The sequence below is a fragment of the Dromaius novaehollandiae genome, chromosome 15, assembly GCF_036370855.1.
Source record: "Dromaius novaehollandiae isolate bDroNov1 chromosome 15, bDroNov1.hap1, whole genome shotgun sequence".
In the NCBI taxonomy this organism is placed as follows: Eukaryota; Metazoa; Chordata; class Aves; order Casuariiformes; family Dromaiidae; genus Dromaius; species Dromaius novaehollandiae.
In genome coordinates this window covers 3,345,534-3,359,679 of record NC_088112.1, presented here as the reverse complement: position 1 = coordinate 3,359,679, position 14,146 = coordinate 3,345,534, and the positions used below count along the sequence as shown (strand labels likewise).

The following is a 14,146-nucleotide window of genomic DNA, read 5'->3' as shown; positions in this document are numbered from 1 at the left end:
TCTGAAGTGCAAAGAAATCAAGGAACAATAATCTAGATCCCAAAACTTGTTGCTGTGAAAGCAAAATGCTACTTCAGAAAGGGAAAAAATTACTGCTCTGAATATATGCAGAAATTATGCTTAGGCTTTCTGAGTGCCTTCTGGATGAACTTTTCTAATTGTTTAAAGGGGCCTTTGCCTTTCCTAGCTAACCAGTTGCATTGTTACCATGTGAAATCTGAATTCTCTCCTCCTCCTATGGATGCTGGCCTGCAGGCTATAAAATATTCAAGTATTTTAGTAGACAATGCACTGCCTTGTGTGCAAACTGCAGAGTTGTATAGCTGGTTTCTTTGTAGCCCTTCACACCAATAAAGGGAGGCAATCAGCATGAAACCTAGCCAGGTCATTGCTCAGGATTGTTTTACTATCTGATGAGTTTGTGACACTTCCTTGTATGTCTGTGGTGCTTTCTGCTGCTTTTTACTTAGCTTTTACACACACGAGAATCTAAGCTTTCACTTAATTTTTGAAAGCATTGTAATCTTACATAGAGGCGAGTGAGACTTCTGCATAGTTGTACTTAAATATTCATATGAAATAACTGGAGAGTTCAGTCTTGCATGTGATAGCTATGCCATGCTGTATTTGCCTCTCCAGAGGCAAATATGTCTTAAACAATTCTGACATGTTAAAATACCTGTATAATTTGAAATAAAGACCAAAGTATTAATTCAAAGTCGTCGTTGTTTCCCCCCTCAGTCCCCTCTCCCCCAATTCCATGTGATAAACATATTTAAAGGCAGCTACATGTAATCTTAATTGCTGGCTGCATTTAGGCAAATGTGTCTTGTTTCCAAGACTTGGATTGGCTTGTCCAGAAATCCTTAGAACCCCTTAAGAAGTGATGTGGGACATTAAAGTGTGCCAACCTCTTCCTCCTGCGCAGGTGACTTGATGAAGAGTGCTTCTGGGGAGTTTGCCGATGACCCCTGCTCTTCGGTGAAACGCGGGAACATGGTTCGAGCAGCCCGTGCCCTCCTCTCTGCCGTTACCCGGTTGCTTATTTTGGCTGACATGGCAGATGTCTACAAGCTGCTCGTTCAGCTTAAAGTGGTAAGTGTAGTTCTTATCTGTAATTCACTTTCCAGCGCCCAGCATGCTTAGCTTACTGTCAGATGGTCTTTGTTTTATGCATGTGTGCTGACCCCAGTATACATGCTGTCAGCAGCTCGCTTACAGAGTAGAGGTTTTTTCTGCTAGCAGAATATGTGTAACTGATGTTCATCAGTTGTTTTTACACTGTCAGTTGCTTTTGACAGTATCACACTTAATACATTTAGTTTCAATACTAAAAGTTCAGAATAATGATGTACAAACCGCATGTGGTAACCTGCTTTCTTAAAGGAGAAATTTAGTTTAACTTGCCTATAGCTGGTAGGTATGCCTAGTTGCTGGCAGAAATGAGTAGCTTCATTTGACTAAAGTGGATAGGGAATATTTGAAGAAGCTTTTTTAATGAGAAGGAGGGTGAGTGATTAATACAGAATTTGCAACGAAATGAGGCTCTGTACTGGGCCCACTTAGCAGTGGAGATTTGAGGGATCTCTCCTTCCCTCTCTGTGGCCACTGCCTCAGCTCCGTGAGGACTCTGGGCTCTTTTGTACTCTTTCAAATATGTAATTGGCTGTCTCTAGCAGCTGGGGAGTACGAAGTAGTAGCGAAGCCTTAAGTACTGTTAGCCTTTGAAGTGTCTCTTTCCAAAAAAAATAAAAGGGTAGAGGGAAAGATTGCTTTCCGTCTGTTATAAAGTGTATTCTAAATTACTTTATCTGAACTGTAGAGTGGATTACTTGGAAAAAATATGTGAATGATTATTCTTTCAGGTGGAAGAAGGTATCTTGAAATTAAGGAATGCTGGCACGGAACAGGATTTGGGTATACAATACAAAGCCCTCAAACCAGAAGTCGACAAACTTAATATAATGGCAGCCAAAAGACAACAGGTATAGTGATGGCAGCTCTTTGTTCTGTATATTGTTTCTTTTTTTTTTTTCTTTTTCAAAATAAGAACGCGAGGTCACCTTGCTACTTGTTTTTCGGGTACCAGTTGTTGCTAATACCTTTTTTTGTTGAGAACTTTGTTGCGCTCGACAGTGTTTAGAAAATTGAACTGATCTTGCGCTATAAGCAGAAAATCTCTTCAGCTGTAGTGTACTGCTTCTGATACAGTGCATTGTTAGTAAAAACACATTATTTATACAGCATGTGTAACGACAACGCTAAGTAGTACGGCTGTAGTACCTTAATGGGATGCTGCTTCTGTAGAATTGCATCAGCGCCTCTCAAAACTCGCATTTCAGATTTTGAAGTGCTGTTGGTGTGGGTAAAGAGTGAGACATGAGTGAGTACCTTGTGCTCTCACTGCTAGACCACGCTGCCTTTATAGTTCACACAGATGTGCTGTACGATACATTTAAGCAGGGAACAAAAGTCACTGATGATAGAATTACGACTATTTCAGAGAGCGAGTGCCAATGCAGCATGGTTGGTTAGTCTTGCACAGAAATGCCCATGCGAGAAGGGGTTTACAGTCCTTTTTGTTAGGTATACGTACTGTATTTGTATAGCTAGGGGTTAATCTTAAATTGCATGTGAAATTTGTTTTGTTCAACACCACTGTTGTGACTCATTCTTATGTAGGTAAGTTTTGAACGAAAAGCACAGGTGTGGGCAGTCTGATTTATCTGAAGTAGTGTAATCTTGATCGAGCTGCTTTCTTTTCTTGTTCTGCTGATCTGTATAAACTGAAACTGCTAAGGTACCTCTGATGCTACTTGTTTTTGTATGGATTCATCTTTAAAAATAAGCAGGGTACAATCTTAAAAAGATTGCCAGTTGGTTATGTGCCTGAAATCTGATGGCAGTAAGGTTGTATTGGCAATGCAATATATGCTCTTAAACTTGTGATTCCCTTCGTTGAATTGCTCCATATAGAACAAGTATATGGGTTTCTTACTAAATATCTCTGTGCCAGTTGCACAAATTAATTGAATTAATCACTTGTGAAATAGAACCAATAGACTAATATGCCAATGGTTGTTAGTGATTGCCTCCCCCCCACAGTTAAATGATGCTCGTCACTTATATCTAGGCATCTTAAAACATATTTTACAGAAGATAGTGACAACTTAGATTGATCCTGTGCTGCTTCTCATGTGTGACTTGATTTACAAAACACAGTTGTTTCCAGGGGAAGCCTCTTACATTTAGTCTAGTTGTTCATTTGATAGTTAAAATTCAACTTCGTTTTTACGTTACCTAAAAATGCAAAACAGAATGTTTTGAGGACTTGGGATTCCTTGTAACTCTGTAGATGTAAAGTAAACTTGCGTTTTATTTTTTTTTAATCTTTGTGAGCCGTCGTGTTCTGAAATTAATTGAGCTCTTAAGAATAGAGGTGTGGGAAAGCTCAAGGTTAAGTTAGATTTGAGCATACTAAGCAAAGAATCTGCTTCTCTTTTGAGGGTACAGGGAGATAACATATGGATATAAAATGTGGGGGAAAAAATTCTCACATGCTTTTCTCTTTTAATTTTCCCAATAGGAACTGAAAGACGTGGGTCACCGTGATCAAATGGCCGCAGCCAGAGGAATTCTGCAGAAGAACGTTCCGATTCTTTACACCGCTTCGCAGGCCTGCCTGCAGCACCCTGATGTAGCTGCCTATAAGGCTAACAGGGACTTGATCTACAAACAGCTGCAGCAGGCAGTCACTGGCATCTCAAACGCAGCTCAGGCGACTGCCTCGGATGATGCTGCTCAACAGCAGGGTGGAGGTGGAGAACTGGCCTATGCTCTGAACAACTTTGATGTAAGTTTTGAACTTAAAAAGTGGTAACTCCAAGTTTCATTCACCCGATCTGCTAGCAGCAGCTGACTTTTTTTTTTTTTTTAATTACTACCCTAATGGTGATTTTTTTTCTATGGAGGGAAGAAAATCCAAGTTCCAGGTGACTTAGGCTTTTGCTTTTAAAAAAATTTTTCCAAAGTGGGATTGATAGAATACAGAAAGGAATGATGCAGTTCTCAATGACTGAAAGTTGTCAATTTAAACTAGCTCCAAAATAGCAGTTACCCTACTCTTACGCTAGGTGTAAGCCATTGGTTTATATGAAATTGATCATTTTTCATAATGTATTCTGGTAGGTGACAGAAAAAACTTAACAAAGGGAATAATATACTTGGAATTGTCCAAACTACCTATTGGGAGGAACATGAGGTGGGAAGGTTAATATGATCTTTGGTTGGGAATGAAGTCATTTCAAACAGATGTGTTGTACTGATCTGTCATATACTTTGTCTTTTGTTCAGTAGGTTACTGAGTTTTTAATGAGAATGCTTTGCTTTTGAAGCAAGCATTCTGTGTCTACCACTGATTCAGTCTCTGAGTTTCAAACAACTTGGCACTAATTTACTTCTAAAACTTTGTTTAACATAAATATTTTCTGAATGAGGGTCTACTTTTGTTTTTGTCAAGTATTGTTCGCTCTCTCCTTTTTGTTCTTGAGACTCTAGGTCCCCTATGTTACTTTGTCTGCCGTGTTTCCTGACTTCTTTTACCCTCTCCTTAATGGAAAAATACTGTTGACTTCTCCCTGTGCCCCATCTAAAGTGTTTCTACATGAACTCGTAGGTAATAGGACAATGTCATGGTTATTTTGATCTTTGACTGGTTTTCTTAAACTTCACTGGTTGTGTGTTCAGCTACATAAATTTTAAGAATGTGCATCTGGTTAGCACTCAAAAGCTCAGATTCAGGCAGGCGGTTTCTGTAACAGCACACAACATTAAGGACTGGCTTTGGTATTTAAACTTGAAGAAACAGTTCAGTCCAAGCTCACGCACTGGCTAATCTAGCTCAAACCGTTTAATATGATTTCTAATATAGGGCCATATTTTACTATATAAGCCCTCTAATACATGGCCAGAGGTGGGGTTTTTTTTTTTTGTTTGTTTGGGTTTTTTTGCTTTGTGTTTTGTCTTTTTGAGTGCTGCCATTCACAGGGAGCTTTGGAGCTTTTCCCGTGATCCGCGAGGCTGCCTGGGAGCAGCGGGGCTCGCTCGACAGGCCAGCCTGCCTGGGCGCCGGGCGATCGCTTGGGCTGCCTGCCCTTGCCAGAAGAGGTGGACAAAGCAAATGTGCTGAGGTTTTCTGCAGCAGTTATTCCTGTACCTCATCTCCTGTTAACATTCAAGTATTATTGGGCTCTTGTAAGAGAGGTTCCCAGCCCCCTCCACTGCTCTCTCTGGCACCCCAATGTTTTTACTGTGATGGCCAAATATTAAATGCTTGCCAGAAGGTATCAAGATAGTCATTACCTCTGCATCTCTCTTTCATACAGTGCGGTTTTGGAGTCGTAGCATATTACCACTGTATTGTCTTCATGGCTAAAAGTTCCAGCAAAAATAAAGAGACTACTGGAACAGTATGCACTGTATTTTAAATGGGCTGCAAATGCTGCGTAGTTCATCAGGGAGGCTAATTGTGCGGTCTGGGAAGGGAAGTAGTGGCTGTGACATTAATGTGAAGTTAGCCAAAATACAAACTGACCCTGAAAACTATTATTTCAAAAAGTTTGGGGCTTCTTTTATAAAGAGCTAGCAACATCCTCCCCCTTCCCTTAACGAGGGGGGACCCAAAACCTAAACAAACCACCAAACCTTGAAACGGCTAAATCATTTTCCATGATAAATTGCAGAACCTATTTAGATAAACCACTAGAAAATCCTCCCAAGGTGATGTATACTGTACAGCTTCTTCCTGCAAAATTTTTGTAGGTGGTGTTATTGGCCCCTTGAAATTCCTCAGAATTGCTGATTCAGCCTTAGCATTCCCGGTATAACTGTTAATACTAATATACTCTGCTAAGATAGACCTGTGATGCTTTTCTGCCTTGAAGAAATTGATTTCTGTGCTATTTCAAACATTCGTGTTGATGTTTCATTTAAAATTTTTGAGAATACCATTGTATTTACCTTCATATTTGCATAATGGCAAAGAGAAAGAAAGACTGGATAAAGTAGGACAACAGAGCACTATATATAGGGCTAATTTTGGATGTTTGTTTTTCCTGTTTTTTCTTCATGATGCAGTAATTATATTTGACAACTTAAATAGTTAAGGCATGTCCAGATTGACATAGAGTTAAGAAAGAATTCCATACTTTGAACCTTATTTATGCTGGCACATTTGATTTTGCCATTCATGTAATGAGACTTCTTGTGGCCAACTTTTGTTTAGCTGTCAAAGCAGTCTAAGAAATGACTAGCAACTTAATCTGTTGGGAAACCTTTTAGTAATTTTACTAAACTGCTTGCGAAAATTGCCCTCAGTGCCAAAATTGTGTTTTGTTTCCTTTTATGCCTAATGAAGGGTTTACTGTAAATGTTGGTCTTTTTGACCTAGCAGTAACTTACTTGTGAGTCCAGTTGCTAATTTCCAAAACCTTTATTTTACTAGAAACAAATTATTGTGGATCCATCAACCTTCAGCGAAGAACGTTTTAGGCCTTCCCTGGAAGAGCGCCTGGAGAGCATCATTAGTGGAGCAGCCTTAATGGCTGATTCATCCTGCACACGTGATGACCGGCGGGAACGTATCGTTGCCGAGTGTAATGCAGTGCGACAGGCCTTGCAGGATCTGCTTTCAGAATACATGGGGAACGTGAGTATCTTCTGTTCTGTTTGTTTAGTTTTTCTGTTTTTAACTCCATGTGACGATCTAAAACATGAAATCAAAGCTTTGTGCCTTGAAGCTGGTTTATCCTGTTCCTGATCAGAATTTGAACGTTAGCCTGTAACCATACTGAAAGGTATGTCAGAAGGCCAAAATGGAAGAGGGGTCAAACATATTTAGATCATCCATGATACTTATCCTAAAACCGATCTCTGTTCTTCGGAGAAACTATTATCATCAAAATGAAGTAACCTTTTAGTACTATGTTTTTATGTTTTAAGTTTGTCTCTTAAATTTTGTATAGAAATTACAGAGAATTATAGAGTCTTTCTTTTCCCTCAGTTTTTGTAACGTAACTCGGCTTATGGAAAATTACCACTTTTTCCACTTCTTTTGAAGCTTAGAAAGTTTAAATGCATAATCTTTTTTAGCTAAAGGCATAGATTTTCAGAATCAGGTTAATTGCTGCTGCTACTCCATTTGAACAAAGGTGGTGTACAAGTTAAACGTTAAATATTTAATAAGAAATCTTGAAAACAGTTTGGAAGAAAACTGCTCTGAGTCCAATATTTATATCAGCATTTAGGCAACCTATATTTAATATACATAATATATTTGAAGCTTGAGAGTGATTCTACAGTTGGAATAAGTGTCATGCACATGAGCCTCTGCATTTGATGGCACCATGATGTGTTATTGAACTTCTTGTTTTTTTCCCTGTTGCCTCTTTATTCTTAGCCTAGTGGATAATCTGAATAGCTTTTGGTGTGTTGAGAGATGAACTGGGATACCATAAGACTTACAATATGTCTAGTCTTTCAACTTAAGTACTGTCAAAGTGGGTAGATGCCAGGTGAAAAGTTGCAGAAATGGCAACAACTTAGCAAAGCCAACTAAATGGATCGCAGCACCATGGCAAGTCAAATGGGAGAAAGAAGTCTTAGTGGGATGAGGGGAAGTCATTTTTAAATTTCCGAAGTACATGTTTGAGGTAAAACTTAGCTCAGAAATACTGTCTGTAGACAGTAGGATTTATTCAGGAACATCGCAATGTTATGTACCCTTACCTTCAAAATGTTTTCTTTTGGCCAAAACTCCTTCAACCTGAAGTAAAAATGGTCCAGAGGCTGCCAGGTGTGAATTAGGCTGGTGTAATTTAGAGAACAGAGGCTTACAGTGAATAGTAGATGGAAAGAAAAATAAGGATTTCTGTTTACTGGTAAGAGACAAGGACAAAGTAATTGTACAGAACTGAAAGACAAGTCCTGTATAACCTGCAGACTGAGCTAGGCACCTCATGTAGTCTTTCTTAATTGCTTGTGAAAGTAGCTCGCCCTCAGCGCTGACATTATGGAGAACTTAAGACTGCAGCCCGGAAGCAAACCACTAAGTTGTGTCCTTTAGAATTCCTGTCTGATCAGGGTGTTTTATTAGTATATGATGCATCTATAATAACAGCTCAAGCAGCTGTGCCGCTGCATTGGATGAATCCCTATTAGCATGAGCGAGAATAAAACATCTACCATATGCTGATTAAAAACGCAGAAGAGGTAAATGCTCAGTCGTGCACGTAAGAGATTTGCTTGGGTTTCTCTCATTAATAGTTGGTCAATACCTATGTGAGATTTCAGGGCTTTGAATTCCTTTTGCCTAAATGCATATCTTACTCCTCTAGTTGTATGCTGTTGTCTCTGATACGCAAGCTAAAGTAATCACCCTGAGATGGAAATAATGTATTCCCTATGTTATCTCTTTTAACACATTGTGAAATTAGTGAAGCGTATTGAATTTTTTAAAGTCACTGCTATGTTATGATTGTAGACGGTGTAGTTGGGAAAATGAGATTAGAAATTCGGTGAAATGGAGTGGAAAAAGCAATTGATAAATTATGGTGAAAATATGGGATGGTGTGTAAAAATCCATACTGAAGGTAGAAAAATCTCAAAATGATTAAACTAAAGAATGAATAATAGCCAGGGACCTAAAGAGCAAAAAAGGATTGATGTGTGTACAAGAAAAGTAGGGATGTGCTGACTTACAATAGTGGTAGAGGAAGCATTATATCATGTATATGTATGATATACTCACAGCTACAGAATCCAGCCATCTCCTGTTTTGCTTTTCCCTAAGCTCCCTTTGAAGAGGGAAATGAATCAGGCATTAAATCTGTTAATTGCACAGTACTTGCAGTGCATCATAAATCTCATTTGAGTGCAGGAATAAGAGGTATTTATTGGCCAAGTGTAAAAACTCAAACCAAAGAGTGGATGAGGAACACGCTGAAAAGGTTGAAGCACTGGCATGTCTTGAGGCAGATTCCTTTTTAGTTTCAAATGCCTTCTGTTCTAGTGACTTCCTCCAGCTTCTGCATGTGTGCTTTTTTTGTTAGTTTTTTTTCCCTCCAGATCTTTTAGCAAAAGAAAAGCTTTTTCCTAGACAGTTTATAACTCAAAACCTAGTGTTTTGGACCCATAGATTGACTGTGTCTCTTGGCCTGGCCGTAGGGGACAGCATTGCAGGCTGCCTTACAATGTATGGTAGAAGTTTCTATCTGAACACAGTTTTCAGCAACAAAGGAACCGAATTACAGGGTCTCTTGTGCCATGCATCTGCTGGCATAGTGATGAAGCCAGTCATCGTAGCGCTAAAAGGAGAGCAAGAGTGGCTTGGTCAGTAGTTCCTTACAAAATTTCGTGTCCCCTTTGCTTCGATTCCTGTGCGTTTTATTGCCTTCCCTGTCTGACACACCTGTCTTACCATTTTCAAAACAGAAGAGTAGCCAGACTTGGGCAGGCTAAATGATGTAAACTCCATCTACTATTTTATTACCTAGTCTCTTGGTTTATAAGCCACAAGCAGAAAATAGGTTTTCTTTTTAAACCTGTGTTGCAGATCCCTCCCTGACTCAAACACCTAATGTGAGTATCTGTACGGGAGTGATTTGATTACCTTGAATAGCTTTACTTTTATGGGTAGTGCTGAACAGCAAAGCGAGCATGGGAAGGCCTAACAAAATTCAGTATTGATCCTGCCTAGCGTGGTAAAAGCAGAGTAGTCCAAGGTCTTGAATCTGAGATCAACTGCCTAGAATGCAATAAACTGACTGCATCAGTTGCAGCAAAGTTATAACTTATTTCTGGCAAGATTTAGATGTTTGTGTGATGTTGCATTCAGGCATGCTTGGTATGTCTTTTATTAATTAAATGGAAAAATTTCAAAGCATATTTGAGTTTTATTGGATGTTGATATTGGACTTTGTTCTGTCGTCTGCTCCTGTCTCAAAGGGTCAACTTAAATGACGTTCAAGATTAAGTTTACTCTAACAAAGAACTCGCAAAAACTAGGGTCTTGAGTTCAACAATGTAACAAAATATAAGAAAAACTCTGTTTTGTGTCTAACTTGGTAATCTTAGGTAGGTAGATATTGACTCGCGACAATTTGCCACAGAAAAAAATCCATGAAGTGGAATACTTTTGGACAATACTTCCAATTTACCCCAGTATTGCCTTCGCACAGGCAAATGGTATAATACCTTTCTCAATGTGGAGGGCAGATACAATTCTTGCTAACCTCTTTCGTGTACTGTGCTACTCAGCTCTGCCTCAGCTTTATACACATAGCTTTCATTGCTGTTAAATAATCTAAACTAGCTGAAGCGCATGCATAAAAAAGAATAGTGGGTGGATAGAGCTGAAGTATTTCTGCGTTTCTAAGCAATGTACAGAATGGAGAGGAAACAAAATCCTATAAACTTTAAGTCCTGACACAGCGTGTGCTTCTGGGTGCAGCTCTCCATGGATGTTATTACTGCAGAACTTGAATGGCTTGAGGTTATCTGCTTTGTTAAACAGAATAAACATAGGAGATCATGGTTTTTGAGACTGGGGTTTAGCAGGTTAGAAAGCAGGCTGCGGGACATGAGCCGGAAACTAAAACACAAGTTTTCATTCTGCGCTCAGTTTGACTACATTGAACTTGCAGAAGATATCAATTTGCTGTACTGCCTTATCTGACTGACCTAAGCCTGGGAAAGAAAGGCTTCCTTAAGCTTTTGAAAATCCATTTTATTCCTTGATGCAAATGGCCTAAGGGATTGGGACATTTGGGTTTCTTTCCACAAACACTGTTTTGGAGGTATTCAACAGCAGTGATCAGAGGCATCCAGTTTTATTTAGTATGCATAGCAGTGTGGAAAGAACTCTCTTTGTGAGGTATATTCTGTATCCCAGCAATTTCTAATGCCTGTAGGCTAGCCCTTCACACACACAGGTACCAAAGACTTTGTACTGCCATAAACATTGCCAAATATTCGGGATTGGCTAATGTGGAATGCAAACCCAAAGCTCGTTTGTGTACAGCGTGCTCTTGTACAATAAAATCCCTTGTTACTACATTTGGAAATAATAAATCCTGTTACGTAAAGTGGCTTGACAGGTCCTGTTTCAACGGGAATTTTAGTGCTTTCATATTAATTCCGACTGGGTCCGTGGCTGTCTGGATTGCATTAGAGGCGCTTGGCAGCAAATGGAGAGAAACTGTTTGGGGCCAACTTTAGAGCAGGCAGTCCAGGCACAGATTACTTCAACTGATTTTTCCAGTTTACATACAGTGTTTCGCCTCAAGGGGTTGAGTACTGTGGTTGGGTGTTTGGGGGGGTGTGTGTGTGTGTGTTGTTTTTCTAGTACCAGTTTTTAACCTGATTTACAAGTTGCATAGCATACCTCCAAGGTGAATGAAGCTGTTGAATCCAAAATACATTAAGCATCAGGATCTATTGTAATGTGGTACTGCCCTGCCTGATAGGAGCTCTTGCATGCTGGACAGTGGTCTTGGCTCTCTGAATATCTGAAGTACATCTCAAAATTTCTATTTTTGGACTTGATAGTCTCATAATTTGCTAAATGCTTGGAGTTGTATCACTCTGAGCAAGGAAGCTGGTTTTTAGATCTTGCTTGCTCTGATTTACTTTCCTAAGTTTCTTTGAGCATCTCTGTGGTGCTTGAAAATGAATGAGCAAGAAAGTGCTTAGGCTGAGTCTTCCATTTCTTTTGGGAGAAGTAATTCTGTATTCAGAACTACCAGCAAAGGGTGTTTTTATTCCCGACACACATGTGAGACACAGCCTGGAGATGTGCTCTGAATTGTGCTATTAATAATGGTGACCCATAACTTTGCATTCCCTCCAGGGAGCCAGGCGTGGAAAGGAACGCACGTAAATTTGCACAGGACCGTTAAACTTATTTACAGCAAGTACCTATGTATTTGAAAGGGCTTTTGCACAGCCCTTTTAGTGAAAGCAACTGTTTCTTGGAAATATATGTGAATTAAAATGGCAGACTGATCTGTATTTATCTCTGCGCTGATAAAAAATACTGAACAGGCATTCTGCCTTCAGATAATCTGCCCTTCCTGTTCAAATACCGCATTTCTGTCGGCTGGAGATGCTCGGATACTGAGGTGACGGACATTGTGTGAAAGCCCGGGTGGATTTCCCTGTCGTGGACTTTGCTGCTCAGTAAAAAGAGCAACACTGTGTTAAACTAGGCACCAATTTCCATAGACATTATCACTTTGTCAAAGATACTGCTTTTAAAAACATTAAATTGCTGAAGTAATACAGTTTAAGTGGTTAATGCTTGCAGGATGACATCCAGTAAATAATTCAGCATGCTTTGAATGAAGCCAGGTGAATAGTATTAGAATTTAAAACTGTAACAACGGGGCATTCTGGAGCTGTAGAAACTAGCTAACAGGTTGCTTAGCCACAGAACATCAGCCTGGCTTTGGACTTAGCGCGGACGTATTTCTCGAAGATATTCTGGGAAGTTTTATTTCTTCAGTGGTAACACAAAGCCTATGGAAATAGATGGAAGCCAACCCGTGCAAAACTTCCGGTGCCTCGTCGAGTGCCCAGTTTAAAAGTTTTACCTGCCTGTCATCCCAGCCGAGCGCATCCCAACAGATGGCCAGAAACACTGGTTTGGAGACGGCAAACCCAACTGTGATGGTGAGGGTGCTCAGCCGCAGAGGGCAAGGGAGAGCGACCCAGGAGCACTGAAACAAATCTTGTCAGTCCGTTCGCCCTTTGTCGCAGCCCGCAGTAAATCCTAGCTCAGCCTGTCTTGGCGGAGGCGAGGAATTCGTTTAAAGCTGGAGCATGATCTGAAAGTCCTGAAATACTTTGCCAGGCCCAGGGCAGCCTTTCTGCTCTGCAGTGCCTCGATTAAAGAAGAATGTGGCTGTCTTAATTCCCTCTTACAGAAACCCACCAAGCACAGCTCTCCTACCTGAAGCCTAGTTCAGGAATGGGCTCAGCAGTCTCTTTCAATCCTGCATCACTTCTTTATGCCTTTACCAGCATTTCTGTGCTGAACAAGAAGCAATAACTTTTAAACTGAATAGATTTGACAGTAGTTGGGATTTAGTCTAAAGCGTCTTATGTAGCTGTGCTCCGTTTGAGTCTTTCCACGCTTTTCAGGATTTTTGGTGCAGATTCTTGCTACATTTCAAAGAAGAGGGGTTGCTGCCCTTGCTCGAAATGCTCCTGCGATGGGTGTGAGCGTGTGCGTAGCAGAAGCGAACCCTCTGATGCTGTCCTTGAACTGGACTGCTGTACATGCCTTGTGCGACACTGAAGGTTTCCGTCTTACCTGGTCTCTCCTTCCCTCCTGCACCCTGTCTGTTTTTTAATGATGAAACATCTATTTTTCATTTCTTGGTAGATGTATGGTGTCCAGTGTTAAAACCTGTCCACTGTTTTCTAATGTTACGTTGCACATCCAGACTTTTCTCAATTTAATAGTGGTCAAAGGATGTTGAAGATTTGTGTAAGGAAACCCTGAAATAATAAGCCGCGTGCACTTGGTGGTGAAATGACATTCTGGCATTTTGTGGCATTTTGCTTTTGTTGAGCTGCAAAAACATTTTTTTAGGTGAGTATGTTAGAACGTTGCCTATGGACTGTGCTTCAAAACGCTGTGTTTTGTGACCTGATTTGTTACAGTTCTAGCATTTGATAGGAAAACGCTTGGACTGTTTGTGCTTATGTTATTTAGTCACCCTTACCGAAACTCTCTTCAGTGATACTCGAGTACTCTCTCAAAGCCGAAATCAAGGCATATGGATGGAAGAGGGCATGTAAGTTTGCACAGTGGTTACTGATCTGTAGATAAACAGCGTTTTAGCCTCCAGCAGGATCGTGCTCTCAGCCTGCAAAAGTATTACACACACAGCTTGGCTTTTTAACCTCCCTCTTGTTGGAGGACGGGGTTGGTGGAGTTAATACGAAGTCAGAACACTGCAGTTTTTGCATTACAGCAAATGCTTGCATCTGAAGCCCCAGGCCCCTCCCCCCCTTTTTTTCCCCTTTTAGCCTTGATCTGATACAAACTTTGGATTAAATTCCAATCTTTCTGCAAAATGGGAAG

At 40.3% G+C, this 14,146-nt stretch overlaps 1 protein-coding gene across 1 annotated transcript in view; it reads left to right on the top strand.

Moving 5' to 3' along the window:
- CTNNA1 (catenin alpha 1) overlaps positions 1–14,146 on the top strand; it is a 120,320-nt gene that overhangs the window by 27,291 nt on the left and 78,883 nt on the right. Inside the window, exons 4-7 of the mRNA XM_026097704.2 lie at positions 929–1,095; positions 1,866–1,985; positions 3,587–3,853; positions 6,503–6,706. Coding sequence (XP_025953489.1) covers positions 929–1,095; positions 1,866–1,985; positions 3,587–3,853; positions 6,503–6,706 — 758 coding nt within the window. The remainder of the gene's footprint in view (positions 1–928; positions 1,096–1,865; positions 1,986–3,586; positions 3,854–6,502; positions 6,707–14,146) is intronic.